The sequence below is a fragment of the Macrotis lagotis genome, chromosome X (assembly GCF_037893015.1).
Source record: "Macrotis lagotis isolate mMagLag1 chromosome X, bilby.v1.9.chrom.fasta, whole genome shotgun sequence".
Classification (NCBI taxonomy): domain Eukaryota; kingdom Metazoa; phylum Chordata; class Mammalia; order Peramelemorphia; family Peramelidae; genus Macrotis; species Macrotis lagotis.
In genome coordinates this window covers 210,306,647-210,327,973 of record NC_133666.1, presented here as the reverse complement: position 1 = coordinate 210,327,973, position 21,327 = coordinate 210,306,647, and the positions used below count along the sequence as shown (strand labels likewise).

At 33.2% G+C, this 21,327-nt stretch overlaps 1 protein-coding gene across 1 annotated transcript in view; it reads right to left on the bottom strand.

Moving 5' to 3' along the window:
• The window catches only part of LOC141502256 (solute carrier organic anion transporter family member 4C1-like), a 109,612-nt gene that overhangs the window by 38,166 nt on the left and 50,119 nt on the right, over positions 1-21,327 (bottom strand). The window contains exons 4-8 of the mRNA XM_074206906.1: positions 20,009-20,105; positions 13,367-13,488; positions 7,681-7,796; positions 4,305-4,449; positions 3,661-3,856 (exon numbers count right to left, since the gene is read on the bottom strand). Coding sequence (XP_074063007.1) covers positions 3,661-3,856; positions 4,305-4,449; positions 7,681-7,796; positions 13,367-13,488; positions 20,009-20,105 — 676 coding nt within the window. The remainder of the gene's footprint in view (positions 1-3,660; positions 3,857-4,304; positions 4,450-7,680; positions 7,797-13,366; positions 13,489-20,008; positions 20,106-21,327) is intronic.

The window sequence follows — 21,327 nt, the reverse complement described above, 5'->3', positions numbered from 1 at the left end:
AGAAGTATATAAACAAGAGTCTACTTCTAACAACTTATGAACAGCCAAAAACTAATCTTTCCTTCAAGCAATGCGTTCATTACTTAACAATTGGGCCTACAGGACTTTAGACTAAATAATGGAATGGACTGGCATGAATCTTATTCAAGGGAGCTGACTGTTTTTGTTTCCACTCAATTAATGATATTTAGTACATATAATATGAAGCCTTATATCATATAGCTAGTCTATATCTAGGTATTAAATATGTCTATTAATAAAACAACAGCACACATTGATCAAGCACCTTCTGTGTGTTATGCATTGTTAGGCACTGGAGATATAAAGATAAATCATTCTGGGGAAGTAGACAAAGAGCTATTAATGTTTAACTTGATTTTAGCACACCTGCTCAAAGTGTTTTCTTTTTTTATAGGCTAATCCATTCTTGAAATCAATCAGAAAGCTGGTAATTGTCTTACATAATTCATTATGTATGCAGAATTAGAATGATCTTTAATAAGAAGAATGGTGAGGAAGCAAAGTGGGAATAGGAAAGAATTAGAAAACTAAAACTACAATACAATTATATTTGATTAATAATTTACTATCCCAGCTTTAGAAATACTAGAGGCCTTGAAGGCAAAGATCTAAATTCAAGGGTCAATTTTATCCCATGGGTAAGTCACTTAACTTCTACAGAGATACTGGTTGCAACAATTACTTTAAAGGATTGTTTTAAGAATGAGATCATTTAGGGGCGGCTAGGTTGCACAGTGGATAGAGTACTAGCCCTGGAGTCAGGAGTACCCAAGTTCAAATCTGGCCTCAGACACTTAATAATTACCTAGCTGTTTGGCCTTGGGCCAAGCTATTTAACCCCATTGCCTTTCAAAAAAGAAAAATGAGCTAATTTTCATAAAGTGTTTGGTAATGGTAAAACTAATTAACACAGAGATTATTTTTTAGAAATTGTGGATAACCATCCACATAAGCTTTAGAAAGAAAAATGAAACATTTCCACAAAATTCATTAGCCAGGTTCCCTAACCCATGGGAGATAGTCATAGTATGATGAGAAGCAAAGCAATGAAATCAGAAGATATCCACCAATCAATATTTATTAAGTGCCTACTACATGTTAGGCCAATGGCGGAGACAGAAAGATGTTGCAGTGGATAGAGCAGCACTCCTGGAGTCAAGAGAATCTGAGTTCAAATTTGCCCTCAGACACTTAACACTTTCTAGCTGTGTGACCTTGGGCAAATCATTTAACCCTTACTGTCTCACTGATATCCAGGGTCACCTCCAGTTGTCCTGATCCTTATCTGGCCATGGGACCCAGATGGTTCTGGAGGAGAAATTGAGACTGGTGACTTAACACAGCCCCCCCCCCCCAATTCAATTCACTTGCATGTCATGATCTTCCTTGAGAACAAAAGACAAACATCAGTCTTCAAACAAAAAAAGAGGCAACAGAAAGTTCCCTCAAGGGAGGAAATTAGATTTAGAGCCCAAGGGGACCTGAATTCATCAACACATAAGCCAGCAAATAGTCCAATTCTATCTATCTATGAACCATTATAAGTACTAATACACTTACACAAAAAGAGATCACACTAGAAAGTGAATGTATATTTGTAGTTAGAATTCTCTGAAATTAATTAACAAATAGTTTTATTTAGCAAGTGCCTGCAATATACCTAGCATAAGATATCACCTCAAATGAATGTTTAATTAAAATAAGAAATGGTCCCAACCTTCAAGGAATTTACAATCTAACTTACTAGTGAATCATAATTTATCATACATGATAAAAATAAAACTTATGATTTTTTTGTTACTCTCATGGATCTGAGGAAGGTCTCTAGAATATAGAATAAATCATCTTTAATGAACTAATCAGAAATCATGGAAAAGAAATGTACATGATGATCAGTCATCGATAGGATGAGATCTGCTTTGTTGGAAGAGCTCACCCAAATTTAGGAGATCATGGAGCTTTTGTAATTAAGAAACTTATGTCACTGGTCTAAGCCTTTGTCTACTAACCCAATTAGATCTTAGGGATAATTTCAATACCCCTTTAGTAAAAATTAGCCTATATGTCAGTTATGACTCCAACCACAAAATGCATTTGAAAATACAAAAGGAATAATCTAATTTACTGGGAAAGATCCTTTCTTTGACAAAAATGTAGAGATATCAGAAAGGAGTTTGGCAAAAAGTTACGTTAAGACCAAATCTTAGAACACATAGCAAATAAGCTAAAAAATGGATAAGAATGGAATATGAATATAAAAGCTCACATCTTTTTTAAAAAATAGTAAAGGATGGGGAAGTACCTATCACAGCTACATAGCTTTTAAAGGAAAGACAATTTCACTGCAATTCTAGGAGATGGAAGAAAGTAAGGAATACATTCTAAGCATGGAGTTAGAAGATGCAATGTTATATACAGTATCCATAAAGTGGTATAATTTGGCTGGAATAAGGAATGCAGGATGACTAATGGACAATAAACTTGTAATGACAGGCTAGAATCAAGTTGTGACTTTGAAAGCCAAACATAAGTTCATATTTTATCACAGAAGCAATTGATAGTCACTCTGGATGACTGAGTAGGAAATGACATAGTCAGACCTATACTTAAAAGAATATCAGTTTGGAAGCTTTACTATTAGGGAAACCAATTAGGAAGTTATTGAAATAACGTAAGGTAAGGGCACTGTACTAGTGTGATGGACAAATGAGTGGTGAGAAGTAAAAGATATTAGATAGGTAAAAATAACAAGGTTAGGCAATTGTTAAATATGGAGGAAGGGAGTGGTCAAAGAAAAAGATTAGAAAACGATTTCTTGACTTATTCTGCCACAAAATTTATAAAAGGGGAGAGAACTGGGATAAAGCTACTTTAAAAACCTAGAGGCCCAATGGCTTCTTCTCATAGAGTATCCAACTCCCCCTATTAAAAAATCAATTGTTAGAGGAGGGAATTAGGGGTCAATATATCATGGGACTTGCTTCTTCTTAATTTCTCTCCACAATTTTTTTGCCATGACAATTTGTCTAATCTCCTCCAGTTGGAGATCTGGAGAAATCCATATTCCAGTGGTTATGAATCTCAAGGAAGAGGCCCTAGACTCTTGGCCAGGGTTCTCAAAAGCTATGCAGATTGGTCATGATCTTGTCCATATCTGACTAAGACGCAAAGATGTATCTGCATGGTGGAAGTTCCAACTTGACTAAGATAGAGCAGACTTCAGTTAGCCATTAGGTTACAAAATTTTGTAATTTTAAAAGACCTTATACTTAAAAGGGAATGTGATTTCCTTTGGCAGAGGGTCCACCATGTAGAAATTAGAGATTCTTGAAGTGCCAAATAAAAAAAACACTCCATCCTTCTAAATGACACAAAGGGAGAAATACAATTTTGTATAGAACAGGTTGAATTTAGACAAAACTTTCTCTAGGAATAATCTTTTGTAAAATGGAGAATATCTATATAAAAGTGTTTATATATACAAATCTTTGGGAGAAGAATATATTTCATTGAGTTAAAAATTGTGAATTCCTAACCATTTTGCTTTGTTACTTAATATCTAAATTATATATTTATACAAATATATGTAATTTTGGATTTGGGCAATAAACAACAAAAAATGAATTAAAAGATAGTTACCCATTATATGCTTCAGAGACACCAGCAAATGGCTCATTTCCACATTTAGCAAAAATAAATATGAAACTCAATACAAGGGATAGTATTGCCATCAGCAGTGAAAACTTCATAATATTTTTGCAAGCCATTTTGAATTTGGACACAATGACACCACCCAAAACTTGCCCCAGTGCTGCTCCTGGAATTAAAACAACTCCTGCAGAGGAATATTATATCAACAGTTAGAAAAGAAAACATTAATATGCCAAACAATTCATGCTAATAAAAGAGAAACATCAAAACAATTATTGGAAATTGTCCTCAAGCAAAAGCCTTCAAAAAATAGGAATTCACTTGTACATAGGTTATGCAATAGTTTATATTGTTACTGTTGCTGATTATGCTGAGAAAGGTTAGCTAAAATAAAGATAAATCTTTTTTTAAAATGATGTATGTGGTCTTTAGTAATTTAGTTTTTAATTATAAGATATTTTTATTTATGGTATGACTCTTCTTATCCTAGAAAAGATAAGTCTCCATGACTTCAATGTGCATAACTTGTAAGTTATCAAGACTAATGTATCTAATCACATACAACTAGTAAAAGAAAAATCAGTTAATGATGCTATTTGGAAAAGTAGATAAAAAAAGAAAGAAGAAAATACCTCCAAGTGTAGCTGCAAAGCTGGATGACAATCCAAATTGATTTTCTATAAATTTAGGCAAAAAAGTAGCAAAACCAGTAGTAATTAAAGCTTCTGTAGTAGTAGACAAAGCTAAACACAGAAATACAGGATTTCTTAGCAAATCCTTAAAAAAAAAAGGTAAAAATTAGAACATAATAAAAGAATGTGTTACAAAGAACAGAAAAAAAAATTTTTAAGAGCTTTGTGAAATGGGAGCTCTAAATAAGTATATTCTAACAAATTTATAAAAGTTAGGATAACCCCCTTGTTTTAAACATATAGCATAGTCAAATATCAATTTTTCTGCATATAGGAATGATCTAGACTGTCTTTCTTGAAAAGTCTCATCTTCACTACAGTAGTAAGACAGTATAGAGGAATAAGAGAGGGCCAAGGACAGCTACTTGTGGGACCTCAGTAATTAATGAATTTGATTTGGAAGAACATCCAGCAAATGATAGAAGTAGGGACTAAGAATTTATATAATTCAGGTACTGGACTAAGCACTTTTTGCAAATATTATTTCATTTAATCCCCACATTTATCCCATGAGGTAGCAAATATTACTATTTCCAGTTTACAGTTGAGGAAACTGAGACAAACAAATTGAATGACTTAGTCAGAGTTACAAAGCTATTAAGTGTTTAAGACCAGTTTGAACTCAAGTCTTCCTGACTCTAGGCTTAATGTTTTATCCACTGCATCACTTAGAGTGGTCAGACAGATAGAAGGAGAACCAGAAAAGCAGGATCATAAAAACCTGGAGATAAGGGACTGTATTCAGGAGGAAAAGGTGACCAGCAATGTCAAATGTTGCAGGGAGATCAAGAAGGATGAGGAATGAGAAACAGAGATTTGGCAAATATAAAAGATCATTGGTAGCTTTGGAAAGAGTAGTTTTAGATGAATGTTGAAGCTGTAAATCAGATTGTAGAGTAGAAGAAAGTGAGAGGAGAGGAACTGGAGGTGTCGATTTTGTATGACTTCCTCAGGGAATTTAGCCACAAAATGGAGGAGAAATAATGGGAAGGTAGTTTGTGGGGAAAAGAGTTAAGTGAGTATTTTTTTTATTATTATTTTAGGATAGGAGTGACATGGGTGTGCTTATAGACAAAAGGGAAGCAGCCCATATATAGGGAGACAAGGGAAGAAAAGAGATCTGGGATTGAGAGGGGAAACCCGCTCAGTCGATAGGATGTAATGGCATCAAGAGTTCCATGTAGAGAGAGAGAGAGAGATTTACTTCAGTAAAAACACGTGTTGCCTCTTCATATGAGACCGTGGAGAAAGAGGTATCTATGTGGGAAGACATCTTAAGGGAGATGAGAAAGAAAGAGGAAGTTCTTGGGAAAAGGCCTTATTGTTTTGGGAGTGGGGATGAAGTTTGAGGAAAAGACCTCACCTAATTCTACCATCCCACTATTTATTTTTTGCAAGGCATTGGGGTTAAGTGACTTGCCCAAGGTCATATGGCTGGGTAATTCTTAAGTGTCTGAGGCTGTATTTGAACTTGGGACCTCCTGACTCCACCAGGGTCAATGCTCCATCCACTGTGCCATTTAGCTGCTTTAAAATCTCAAGATTATATATCATGCAATAGTTTTGTAGAAACTTCAGTACAAACTAGAAAGGAAATTCTGGAGTAGTAGAAAGAACACTGGGCATTTAGGAAGACTTAAGTTCAAATCCAGTCTGGGTAAGTCACTTAACTTTTACCTGCATCATTTTCCTCAACTGTTAAATGGATTATAATAGGAACCTTGCAAGGTTGTTGTGAAGATAAAATGAGATACTATTTGTAAAGTGTCTGGCATATATTGAAATGCTTAAGACATACTTGTTCTTTTTTCCTTCCTTTCTTCCTTGCTTTTGGGGAGTCTTCTAATTTCCCTTTATATTACTCTCATTCAATATATTGGGGCTACAGTCACTGTAGTGAAGATGAGACTTTTCAAGAAAGACAGTCTAGATCATTCCTATATTATAATATAATAATATAATTAATATAATATTATAATATAACATAAATAATATATATAATTATAAAAAATCATTTAACTTTTAAATCCTTTCACAATCTTGTCCCTTCCTAACTTTCCAGTTTTCTTAAGAGTTCACTCCACCCCTAAACTCTATGATGCAACAACATTGGAGTTTGTACCATTCTTCTCATTTCATCTTGTTAGTATATTTAAACCAACTATCAATCATGATTAAAATAGTCTTGCTCCTCACCTCTGTCTCTTGACTTCCTTTAATAATAAAATCAAATTTCACCTTATGAAAAAGCTAAAGCACCTTATCTGTTGACTGACTCTCTTCTCCAATTTTTCAAGAATTTGCAAAAATAATCTAAGACACAAGTGTGACCATGTTATTACTATATTCCAGACCTACATTGTCTTCCTATATTTCCACATCATGATGGATCTCACTGATAATAGCTTCCTATCCATGTTCTTACATAAATTTTCCATTACAAATCCATTATATAATTATATATATATATATTATTTATGCTATATTATATTATATTAATTATATTATTATATTACATTATATATATCACATTATATTACATGTATATTTAATATAATATATGATATAATATATTATATGTTATATTATATATAATTATATAATAATCCATTAATAATTCATGAATTCCAATGCGATATTCTGGATGTCCACTTGTCATCCCCTAGCTCATTCTACTAACCATTTTTTTTCCTAATCATGCCATCACTGGTAAAATGCTGCAGTCAATTTAAAATTAGATATATTTTCATTTCCTTTTGTCTCATTTGTAATTCTGATTCATCAAAAATCATGATGAAATAGGGAAATAATAACTCCTTTCTATATAATTTAGAAAGCAGCTATTATTTGGGGAGGGGGTTGGTTGATTTTTGCTATAGAGTAGTAGATATGGGGAACTTCCAGTACTGAAACTCTTAAGGATGCACATTGGTAATGATGTACATGTCTAACAATATATCTATATCTGTTTACAGACCCATATCAGTAATATACTCATTCACATAAGTACATAAAATCTGTGTATATGAAATTTTTCTTTGTATGAGTATGTACACATATGTGTGTATGTACATAAAAATCTATGTATATATCATTTTTCTTTGTATGAGTATGTGCATGCATGTGCATGTGTGTATATACACACACAGAATATATATATATGCTGTGTGTATATGTGCATATGTGTGTTTGTGTGATAGCCACTGCAAATTGACACTGACTTGAGCCAAAACTGAACATGAGAAGAAACTGGGTTGGCCTTCAGTATTTGCAAAGTTCTTTTAATGAAGATAAATTACATAAAATTTCAATTTACCTGAAGAGCAGCTGGAAAATCTTTAATGCTTTTCCCAAAATTCTTGTCTGACATCTGTGAGCCACTTTCCTTCTGATGGGCCTGAGAAATTTTTCCAGCCTGTGTTTCTGCTGTGCCTGCATAATCAGAAGTGTGTTTCATACCATAGGCAAGTTGTGCAACTTTACTCTTTATGCATATCATTTACTTTAAAATAACATACCCTACAACATAAGTTTAATTTCTATGAAGCAATTAGGTACTTTGGAATAATCTACAACCATCTAAGTTCCTTTTCCATTGATCTTATGGTAATCAATAGTAAATAAACATTGATTAAGCACCTACTATGTATTGGCTACTCAGCTAAGTGAGGGAAGACAATACACAAAAAAAAAGTGAAAAAGGAGAGGTGCAATTAAAAGGAAATGAAATTAGTTGGAAGACTAAACTTATACTATAAAGAACAGTTTTAGAGTTTATTGCTCCAAACCTCCAGTCAGAGAAAGGGTGCTAAGGAAGTGCCTCCATGAGGATGAGATTTCAGGTGATGAGTTTATACTTATTATATGAGATATGTCTAGCAACATAAACATTTTTTATTACTACCCAGATATCACATTTGATTGGCTAAGAAATTACACCTAACCACATATGTGAAAAACATCTCATCAAGTTCTTTTATAATTATTTATGGTATAACCTTTACTATTCAGATCACATACCTGTTTCGAGTTTATTGCGGGAAGTGGTGTAAGATTTGGTTTTATCTGCCAAGCTACTTTCTGATTATTCATCAATTCTTACCAAATATATAATCTTATGCAAGCTAATTTGTGTTTTTATGATTTTCTTAACACTGACTTATTGTGTTCAATTGTTTCTGACTCTTCTTTATCTAGTTTGCTCCACTGCTCTACCTTTGTATTTTTTTCACAAGTACCAAATAATTTTGAAGATTATAATTTATATTATAATTTGAAATTTGGAAGTTGTATTCTGCCTTCATTCTTACTTCTCTGCCCTCCACTATTCCTTTTGCTCATCTACCTATTTTGTTCCACCCAATGGATTATATTATTATCCTATCTAACCCTGTAAAGTATCTCTTCAGCAGTTAAACTGGAATAACACTAAATTGCTAATTTAATTCTGGTACCATTTTTATCTTTATTATATTGACATAGCTCAGTCATGGGCACTGAATAAACCTCCAGGTAAGTTATCCTATGCTTTTTAAAAAGAGCATTTTTTTTTATTTTTCCCATAAGTGTTCTGAATATGCCTTGGTAGATTGAGTCCCAAATATTTTATGCTCTATGTAGTTGTTTAAAATTAAACTTACCTTCCTATTATTTCCTCCTGGGAGTTTTTATTGCTATATAGATACGCTACTGATTTTGTGGACTTATTTTCTATATTGAAATACTTAATCATTCCAAATCATTCTTCTGTTTCTTTGCTAAAATTTCCTAATAACCATGTAGTTAGCAGATAGGACTAGTTTTGTGTTCTCTGCCTTTTTTGTATGCCTTTTATTTGTTTTTCTTATATTATTACTATTGGAAGCATTTCAAGAATGATAACAAGTTGACAGTGAGAAGAATGACAGAATCAGGAGAATTTTACCAAAGGGAAGAATCCTTTAACTTACACCAGAGGATGCTGAGGTGAAAAAGAGGGAAGGGAAATTTTCTTCTCCCTTTTTTCCCTACTCCTATCAGTCAAGTCTTCAAGAGACTGGACCAATAGGAAACAATGCATCCAAGCTGAAGTAAAAAGAGACGTAGATATGGAAGAATCACCTAAGGATAGAAAAAGTTTCAAGATCAAGCTCCAGGAGCAGTTAGGTGGCTCAGTGAACAGAACATCAGCCCAGGAGTCAAGTTCAAATCCAATTTCAGACACGTAATAATTACCTTGCTGTGTGACCTTGGCAAATCACTTAACCCTATTGCCTTGCAAAAATAAAAAAATTAATTTACCGAAAGAAAATTATGAAAACATTAATAGTGTCCTAGTTGGATTCAGAGGTAGCTACATGAGGATTCTATGAAGAAAAGACTTTCAGACTGAAATACTAGGAATTGTTATCCTGCTCCAAATACATATCATTAATATATTTCTCACCATCATTGGACATAAAGTTTGAGCCCATTCTTTCCTTGGATGCTGTATGCAGTTTTGAAAATAAAGTTTAGTATAGCAATGATGATCCTTGTTATAACATTGAAATAAATGCTTTTGGTAAGAGTTAATTATTGTTAATAAGAAGCACAATGGCAGGGGCTTGTTAGCTACAGTAGTAGGAATAGCTACCCAAAGGTTTATCTTTAGAGTTCAAATATAACATTATATTTACATATTTTTCCAGTTTTATAGGGTACATGGAATTTCAATTAAGTTTTGCTTTTGGAATACACTATCCTGATTTCTCTTGAGATTTCCCATAGCTACAAGATAGTTTTATCATTCCAATGACCTTTTCTTTATATTTGAGAATCTTACTCCTGGTATCTGCAAAATGTTCTGCTGTTCACTGGAATGATTAAATTTAATCAGAATGTGCCTTAGAATTTGAAGAGGGGGGAATTTTCATTTCCAGGAAATGATTTATGAATTCTGGATACTGATGCTTTGTTATCCTCATTGAAAAGTTCTTAGATGATTTCTGACATTTTTTAATTGACATGTTCTATGGTCCTTAAGTTGTAACTGTCCATAATGTCTTCCAGGTTTTTCATTTATAGAATTCACATTCCCCTACAATTTTGTTACTTTTTATTTCTACTATCAGTTGTTCTGTATTTTAGTATTTTTGTGTCCCATATCAATTGATCTCACTTCTTAGATTGATTCTCCACTGTACATGTAATTTTTTTATAATTCATTAAATTAATTTTTTCCAAAAAAAATATCCATTGGGGCGGCTAGGTGGCACAGTGGATAGAGCACCAGCCCTGGAGTCAGGAGTACCTGGGTTCAAATCTAGTCTCAGACACTTAATAATTACCTAGCTATGTGGCCTTGGGCAAGCCACTTAACCCCATTTGCCTTGCAAAAACCTAAAAAAAAAAATTATCCATTAAAAGATGGAAATTCTACTAATTTGTTTCTGATTCCTTCTCTTATGGAATTCATTTCACAATTGAGTCACTTGTTTCCTTTTCTTATTCCAAGTTCTCTGTGGAGTTCAGAGTAAACTATACGTTATCAGGCTATGGTTTACTTTCTTCTTCTTATTATAATAAAAATTACTATCGTCTTCAAGGAAGTACATATTTTTTCTGGTTTTCATATCCTCTACATTTATCTGCTTATATTCTGGGGGGAGCGTTGTTGAAGATTTTTCTCTTAAATTTTTTAGAATCTTGGCCTTTTAAAAATTTCTCTCTTGCTTTCTATTCCCAACTTTTTTACAGCTGCAGAGTTACGTTTTAAGGCTGTCTCAGATTTCTTATATTGGAGAATATCCAGTTCACAAGTCTAGGTACCTGCCTTGATGATCCCCTGCAGTGACAACTCTGACTTCAACTGGATTCCAATCTACCTTTCTTTAGCCCTGGTACAGCTGTCTCTGTTGTTACTCAACCCCAATTTCTCGTTCTTTGCTCCCCGAGGATTTAGGGAAGAGTATCTGAAGTCTTAGGAGTCTCTAACCTATGACTGGGCTTTATTCAAAAAGGAGCACGTTTTAATCCTCTTCTGCATCACTTGAGCTTCATGTGAATAGGAAAAGTCAGTGTGGAAGCAGGGTTGAGAGATAGGGGCAAGGTATATTCTGACACAATCTCTACAGTGTGCTGCAAGTTATCTGGTTCCTCTGCCTCTGGCAAATGGAGACTGGTAGATAAGGGTGCTGAGTGAGCACTTCAAAAGACAGAGTTCTTAGGAGGATGAAGATGGCAGCAGCAACCTCAAATCAAATTTAGGAATGAGTGAACAAGTTGTGGTATATTAGTGTTATGAGTATTATTGTGCTAAGAAATGATGGGGTTGAGAGGGAGAGTTAAAAAAAAAAGGCAAGTCCTCTAAGAATGGATGCAAGTGAAGCAAGAGACCATTTTACACAGTAACAGCAGTGCTGTAAATGATGATCAATTTTGAAAAAATTGTCTATTCTGATCAATACAATGATCCAAGACAATTCCAAAGGATTCATAATAAAAAAAAATACCACCCACTCCCAGAGAGAAAATTGATGAACTCCACCTTCAATTTGAAGTATAACTTTCTCACTATATTTCTCTTGTCATTGTTTTTGGTGATACAGCTAATATGAAAATGTTTTGCACAATTTATATGATTTTGCTTGCCTTCTCAGTAGGTGGGGGAAGGGTGAGAAAGTGGAAATTTGGAACTAAAATTTAATAAGATAAGGCTAAAAATTTTAAAAAGATTAGTTGTTCAGTGCCAATTCATAAAGGCTTTTACTATGTCACAAGTCTGTCTTCTTCCTTCTATTGATTTAACTATTCAACATTTAGTGCATAATTTTTCTTTTTTTTTTCTTTTTTGGTGGGAAGAGATGGATCAACATGGCATTCATATTCACTTCAACTTGTTAAACAGGCTTAGGAAATCCTAGTGCACAAATGGAAAAAATGAATTTCAAGAAGTTGGTTGAAAGAGAGATTTTCAAATACTTGAAATATGCCCTTGGATTCATAGATATATATATGAGTTGACCACATCATGTTCCTTGAACTCCAGGGGCACATCTCTGCAGAGTACTAAGAGAAGATAGCTCCTGGATGAAATTATTTTCTCTTTCCTGACTTGAACTGAAATCATATCTCACTTTGAGCTCAAAAAATCATTTAAAATTATGTACGTTTATTATATTCAAGTTGTCTCTGATTTGTCTTTGTCTTTTTGCACAGAAGAGTTTGCTCACCTTTTGATTTGTGTTAAGTGGGAAAAGGATAAACTGGCAGGTATCAGATAAAAGTGACAAACCCCCATTTATCAGAGAAGTTGCTTTTGTTCTAAAGCCTAAACTTCACATTACTAGAGATTTTACATAGGTAATAAATAGATCTGATATTCTGGAGATAGGAGAAATCTCCACTGAAGTCACCCCTGATCCTATCTTCCCCTTTCCCCCAACTATGGGAGGTACAGACACAACCCTCTTCTGGCTTCTCATGGGATCAGGTCTCAGATTATGTCTTCATACCACCCACCTGTAGCAAATCTTATTACCTTACCAACAACTCATCCACCCACACTACACACACAAAATTCAAGGGGTAAATGAAGAGAAATAAATTCACTAATGGAAGATTGATAAACAAACGGTCATGTTGCTTTACCTTAGGAAGGAGACCAAATTTTACAAATAATAAATGTTTCTCAAAACAATGCCTATAATATTCATACCATGATCTTTGTACTAATAGGAAGTTTCAGCTTGGAAGGAAGAATGAATTTTCTTATGTGGTATAGCAATTAGAGAGCCAGTCTCAAAGCCAGGAAGAGCAGGGTCCATGTTCTACCTGTGACACATATTTTATTAGTCTCACCAAGATACTAGCAACTTTCTAAGTCTAGAAGTTATGAATAAAGCAAGTTTTTTTCATCCAGGAATTTATTGTACCAATGAAATTGCGAATCTGCTTTTTATTCTTATATTTAAATAAATATGCCTGTTATACCAATCAGGAAAAACTTCTTTCAGTTTAAAGAACTACCTTTGAGCACTTACCTGGCAAATGTTTTGGAAAGCAAGAAAAAGGTACAATCAAAGACCATGCCAGGAACCAGGACAAAATAAACCCAATCCACCAAGCACCTAGCCAGCGGGGATCATCTTCATTGATAAAAGTTCTTTAATGGGAAAAAAGAAATTATTACTTCTAGTTTTTTACTAGAAATATACTTAGTAGAATTATAGTTTTGCAATATTTTACAGTATAAATGATCATAGAAAAATTATTTATAAGGAGAAAAGGTTAAAATTATTGTATTTTTAAAAAATTATTGTATTTTTAAATGAGTCATTTATATGTTATTCTAAAAATATTTAAATATAAGCTCTTTAAATATCGACTCTAAATGGCAGAATTATATTAAAGTAAAATACCACAAGACAGCTATCATATTGACCTGAAAGTAGGCTGAAGTTTCCCTCAATATGGCTTACAAAAAACCTATGTCTTATTAAAAGTTCATCAGAATCAGAGTCAATTTGTTGGAATGGATGCAAACAGCTATGTAATACAACCCATAAGTGAAGTTTGGAATCATCAATACATTATATCAATAAGTGGGGGCAGCTAAATGGTGCAGTGGATAGAGCACCAGCCCTGGAGTCAGGAGGACCTGAGTTCAACTCCAGTCTCAGACACTTAATTACCTGTGTGACCTTGGGCAAGTCACTTAACCCCATTGCCTTGCAAAAAAACCCAAAAAACAAAACCAAAAAACAAAAATCTATCAACAAGTGGTCTTTCAATCTCTGCTTAAATACCTCCACAAAAGGGGAACCTACTACCTCTAATAGTAGTCCATTCCATTTGTGAACATTTCTAATTGTCAGCAAATTTGTTCAGACATCTGATGTAAATTTTGCTCTTTGCAAATTCTATTCATTGTTCCTGATTGTTCCCTTTGATGTCAAACAGAATAAATCTAGTCCCTCCTGCACATAAAAATCTTCAGATAGAACATAACTATCATGTCCCAATTGTCTCTTCTCCTGACTACACTCTCTGGCTTTCCCTCCTCTGAATATTCACCAATTTATCAAAGTACTTCTTAAATGATGGCATCTAGAACCAAATACATATGACAGATGAGGGCAGAGTAAAATAGGACTATCACCTCCCTCCCTGTCCCTGGAAACTGCCTTCCTTAGTATGGCCCAAAATCACATTTGCTTTTTATGGTAGCCACATAAAACTACTGAGTCTTATTGAGCTTATACTTCTTTTTAACAATGACTGCTATCTCCTCCTCATCCTGCTATCACCTCCTGTCATCATCATGAAGCTGATTTTTCCAAATGCAAGATTTTACATTTATCCCTAATGAATTTCATTTTATTAGATTCAGTCTAATTTGGCCTGATCAGTTTTGTTTTGTTTTTGGTTCCCTAAATCTATCATCCAGTATGTTAGCTATCCTTCCCAGTCTTAGGTCAGATACAAATTGTATAAACATATCTTCTAAGTCTTTTTCCAATTCTTTCAGAAAAAAAAAAATAAACACATGTGTATGTAAAATGAATTCATCATTCATAGTATCCTAATGAAAGAAAAAATTACAAAATGGTCTTGACAGTGTTATGAAGGTTCCTTTGACTTTTTTGCAGTTTGCAGTTTTGATTAAATGGTGAAAAAGGAATAGGAAAAATAAGAATGATATAGTTTTTAAATTGAATCTCTTATTAATTTATTCTTAGGTACTCCAAATGTGAGATCACTGTCTAATGACCAAATTAGATGTGTTAGAAGAGGAACTGTATTAATATTGGTATTTTTGCTAAGAAAATATATAAAGCAAAATGCAGTTAAAGGAGTTCGTTTTCTCATACTCCTAAGGAAACAAGTATCATCATTTCAAGAGATATAACTCCTTCATCTTATGATAAACATAAATATGACTTATTAAGGGGAAGGAAAGTCTAGCATGATTAAAAAAGGGAATCAGAAAAAGAAAATGAAAGGAAGATTTCTGATTAAAAATTTATTAGTCAGAGAGCCATTTCACCACTTTACTCCAATGATGTGATAAATCTGTGAACTAATCTATGTATGTATTCCTTCTGTTGGTCCAAATCACAATTTGACAATGCCTTCTTCATTTTGTGTGACATTTCCATGGGTTCCTATAAATGCTTCATTCATAAAAGGAATATATAAGCTATCCATCACATATTTCTAACTCTTGCTAAATCACCTGAACTCTTCTTTTCTTAAAAAACATCTCTCAGATGATAGCCTTTTCATAGATTGTCCTATAACCTCATTGATAGTAAGTTTGAACTTGCTAACCTCAGTAATTGCTTGTTGGATAATCAGCATCTTTTGTCCTTTGGTGATTGTATTCCATGACTCACAACTATAGCACAACAAAAAAGACTGATTTAAAATATGGGCTTTACTTTCAGAAAAAAAAAAACTATACAACTTCACATCAATCCAACCTTTCTCTTCATTCTTAATTCTGGACCAACCTGATTGACCATCTATTATGTCTGTCTAAGCTTAGATTTATAGATACGTAGGTAGGTAGGTAGATAGGTGGGTGGGTAGATGGATGGATGGATGGATGGATGGATGGATGGATGGATGGATGGACGGATGGGTGAATGGAAGAGTGAATGCATGTTTGGATAGATAGGTGGATGAAAGGATGACTGAAACAGTAAACAATTCAAATTCATCTAATGAAGTTCAGTTCAAAATTATAGAGATTTATTAACCTACTAGCAAAGCACAGTGCTATGAACTGGGGATAAAAAATACAAACAAAATTGTCCCTGCCCCAAAGAAGTTTTATTTATTATAGAAATAAAACATATAGATAGATAAAGAAATAAAAAATAAACATAGTAAAAGAAATCTCAAAAGGGATATCAAAAGGTAGTATTAAAAGGATAAAAACTAGAAGGAAAAGTTCTAAGATAAGAGATGGCACCTGAGCTATGCTTTTAAAGATATTAGTAGAAGTGAGAAGTTTCATTTCAGACACAGGGAAATATACCTATACAAAAGCACTGTAGAACTCAAAAGTTTACAAAAAAATAAATATTGAAAACTATCTTTGCATGTAATTGAGAAAATAAAATAAAATTAAAAGAAAAGAAAATTCATTTACAATTAATAGCTAACAAACCAGTTTGACTCGAACAGTAAGTGTAAGAAAGAATATAAAATAAACCTGAAAAAATGAATGAGAACCAAATTGCAATGAGCTTTGATTCTAGACTGAGAATGTGATATTTTATCTTAGAAGCAAAAGGAAGATAGCTTAAAAGAGGAAAAAAATGGAAGATGCTAAGGAGGGATTTTGAGGATCTCACAAAAAGTAAAGGGACAGTTGAAATCTCAAATTAATAAGGTAATATATCAAGAAAAAAATTTGGAATAACTACTTCAAGAATATAATATAAAGTCAATCAGGAAATAATAAAATAATTAGTATAAAGCAATGATGGTCAAATTAAGATTAGATGACATAAATTTACACTGAGAATAGAACAGTTATGTGACTTTCTCCAGGAGCATTCAATAGGAATGAATATGAAGATGAAGCTAGGGGAAATTAAAATAAATGGAAGGAGTAACCCAGGCCTAGAATTTGAGAAGGTGGCATGATTTTTAACTCAAAAGAGTCAAAGAAAGTTGATAGTGTATGAAATTACTGGTCAACCAGAGAGTTAAGATTATTAAGGTGATAAACTGAGAGAACAGGGAAACATGGAAGAACATGAAAATCATGGTGAGGCTAAAGAATAAATTTTGAAGAAGTGAAGTCAGAGAAGAGAAGAGAAGAGAATAAAAGAAATAAACTTAAGTTTGGAGAAAAGGAAATTCAGAATTCTTTGGTATAGAATTGTAGGTGATATTTAGATCTCTATAAGTAGCTAAAGGCAGAATGAAGATAAAGATCATAGTAGCTGAAATGAGGGTGTTTGAGGTAACATTGGAGTGTATATTAAGTCACAATGTTTAAGAACAGATAAAATTGAATAGGAAGACTGAGTCTACCTTTATAGAGAACAGAAAGTGAATTCACTTCATTTTATAATCTCCTATCCTGACTCCTTTCAAATCCAAGGAAAAAGATGTGTCCCAGGATGTCCTTCATCACTTCTAAAATCACCACAAAGTTGATAATTCAATTCTTAATTGACTCGACTTCCTCCATTTCTTCTCCCTTGTCTGGAGGGCAGAGTACCAAACTCCTCCTAATGCCTTTCTTAAAAGAAGGTAGAAACTACACTGAGATCATTCCATTTTTCATGTACCTCCCTAAGTGTTTTCAATTTCATTGCTTCCTAATATCCCATTCTCCTTTCCCCTTTCCTGCCTCCTTTTGCTGCCTCATTAAGGACAGAGACTAGCTTTACTTTCTCTTAACTTTATCCCCGGACCTTAGTACAGTACCATCCATAGTATTGGGTTAGATTGCCTTGGAGTGGGATAATTAGAAATGAAAGAAGTAGTATTCTAGGAGATCTAGCTTTCTATTAGTGTAAGAAATAGAAAAGTTGTAAACTAAAGAAGAATTTTGTCTTTTTTGACTCATATAAAAGAAAACTTCGTTTTGGTCTGCTGATTCTAATGCTTTTTAATAGTGAATAAACAATAGACATAATGAAATCTCCTATTTTCTAAACCTTTCAGTCAATCGTGTGACTAGAATAACATGGTTTATCATAGAACATTGTTTAGAAGATCTGAAAGAGGATGGTAGAAGACCACAATTTTTTAACTCATGAAAAAAAATAGCAAGAAGCAAAAAGGGAATAGAAGTTTAAAGAAAGCTGGGCACAAGAGCCAATTAAGTCAGATCATCTCAAGAGCAGTCAAGGATAAAGATGAAAGCAGAGCAAACACAGCGGAGGGAAAAAAAGACTGATTTAGGTTTCCATAACAACATTTTTTCTACTTGATAGCATGGGAGTCAACATCTTTAGATTCTAAGATTAGTTTCCAGTGTACTGCATAAGGAAATAAAAATGGTCCCAATGAAAACAAGGATGTATAACAGAGCCAGGCTAGAATCAATATATATACAGATAGTCTATTATTATTGCTGACACAAGTTTGAAGCCACAAGAAAACATCAAATTTGATTGATCACATTTAAAAGAGGGCAATATGCCAAATTGCAGATAGACAGATAGCTGGATAGATAGATAGATAGATAGATAGATAGATAGATAGATATAGATAGATGATAGATAGATAGATAGATAGATAGATAGATAGATAGATAGATAGATAGATAGATGATAGATAGATAGATAGATAGATAGATAGATAGATAGATAGATATAGATAGATGATAGATAGATAGATAGATAAGATAGAATTTTTCCTGAGAAAATTTCATCAAGAAAGACTACTTTCTAATCTCTCCAAATCAGATTGATCTGCACATGCACAGAGAGAATCAATGGTGAAAATGAGAAAGAAATAGGTAAGGTTTTGTAGACTATATTCTATAGCAAGTCACACCTTCCTAGTTCTATAACTGACTATGGTACAGAATAGATGTCCAGTCACGTTCCTCTCTTGCCCAAGAACCTGCTCTGGTTCAATATTACCTCTAAAATAAATTATAAAATACATAAAGATTTTAACTAAAGACCTTCTCAATATGGTTCCAGCCTAAATTTCTATTTAATTTTCCATGACTCCTCTTCATGAATTCTCCCTTCCAATCTAACTGCCCAAGTTGATATTCCCTGACTCAATCTATATTCTCTCTCTATCTACTACATCTTTGCATAGGCTGTCCCAAATGCCCAAAATGTACTATGTATCCTCACTTCTACCTTCCTTTCAGGCTCAATTCAAAGCATCATCTCCTATAGGAAGTCTTTCCTAATGCTCCTGTTGGTTAATTTGCCCTCTCAAAATATATTATAGTTGCTTATGTTTGAATATTGTATTCTTGCATTCCCTAGCAAGATTTTAGCCCTTCAAAGGCAAATATGGGGGAAGAGTTATTTTCTCTTCTTATCCCCATAATATCCTGAACCCAAAATTTACTAGATGAAACATGAACTGGATTGCATTTAAAAACCTAGGTAGATGGGCGGCTAGGTGGCGTAGTAGATAAAGCACCGGCCCTGGAGTTAGGAGTAACTGGGTTCAAAACAAAAAACAAAAAAAACCTAGGCAGTTTTCAACAAGTGCAAACTTCTGCTTGAAACCAAAACTCATCATTTTAAAACCAATATTCTTTTTGATAATGTTATGTAACATCAAATCATGGACTATCACAAGCTCTGAAGGACACATAAAAGGATATGGAGAGGAACTTGGTAAATGTAAATATGCTTCCAGATATTATCAATGACAAATTATGTGCAAAAATGTCATCAAAGAGCTGCATTATAGGAAAAGTGGGTGGTCATACAATTGAGAACAAAGTTTAACAGGCATGCTGAACTAGAACCTACCTAATGATAAGTGACCCAGACAAAAACCCTTAGCATCCAGGGAGGATACTTTGTGGAAGGAACACTAATGACATGGATTAAAAATTCCAAAACAAAAGAATTCATGCATTGGTCACAAACAGTCATACTGAGAAAATACATTTTATGATATCAAAACTTAGGAAGAAGGAAAACATTAAAAACAAGTTTTAAAATGCATTGGCTTGCCTTTTCCCCATATCAGCATCTATATAAATTTTTAGCAACTGTCCTCCCAACACATATCCAATAGCAGGGCCTAGGACTGACATAGAAAATCCAATTCCTAAAAGAAAAGAAAAAGTAGAACATGAAAATATGGCTAATTTTTCTTTCAAAATGTGAAGAATACTTTATGGTATATAGCAAGTTTGAAATTGCATGGAGATTACATTCACAACAAAAATAGATTTATTTTTACTTTATGTTCATATACATCACTTTTAAAATCACCCCATGGGTTTTGACAAATGGCATTTATTATACCCAATGGGTTTTAATAAATTTCATTTATTAAAACATATTTATTTGTCCAATAAGCAAGCTTTTAAGCTGTAGAAATAAAACAAAGTAGCTAGAGACATAAATGATTTCAGATACTCATGATTTCAAAGATTTAGCATTACCTTCCCATCTGCCCATAAATTTAAGATATTACTATAAATAATGATTATTTTCTCAGTTATGTTTGAGGAGAATAGCATTTCAAAGACAATTCCGAAAGACTTGTGATAGAAAATGGCATCCATATCCAGAGAAAGAAATGACTACAGATCGAAGCATACTATTTCACTTTTTTAATTTTAATTTTTGTTTTTTTTCTTCCTTAGTCTTTTTCTTTTGATCTGATTCTTCTTTCACATGACTAATGTAGAAATGTTTGACATGATTGTACATGTATGACCTATATCAGACTGTGTGCTGTCTTAGGGAGGAAGGAGAAAAGTTTGAAACTCAATAACTTACAGATATATGTATTGAAAATTATTTTTGTATGTATTGGAAAAAATACAATGCTATTAACTAATTTGAAGGAAAAGAAGAAGAGCCTTCTATAGAAAAATCTTTCAGATGAAAATACTATTCTTTTTATCTGTATCAGTCTATTTAAATCTATCTTTTGTATCTATGCTGATAGAGCTATACCTATATACATGGGAAGATGTATTAGGAGATAAAGATCAATACAGAGATATCAGGCTTTTGTTTGCAGAACCTAGAGACATGATTCAGATAAAGAATCAGTAGAGTGCTTGTTTTCCCAAAGTATATTATTTTTAGAAGTTGCTGCTAACAGGAGTATTTGCTGTTTCAAAAAATAAATAAGGGTATTTGGAGAACTGGAACACATACAACAAAATACAGTATATAAAAAGATGTTGTAATAATTGAAATCTGAGATATCTTCTATCATTATCTCAGTGACATCCATCATTTAACATCACTAGAATTCAAAAGACTTTATATTAACTAAATAGATCTTAATAAATTTTTTTGTGTAATGAAAA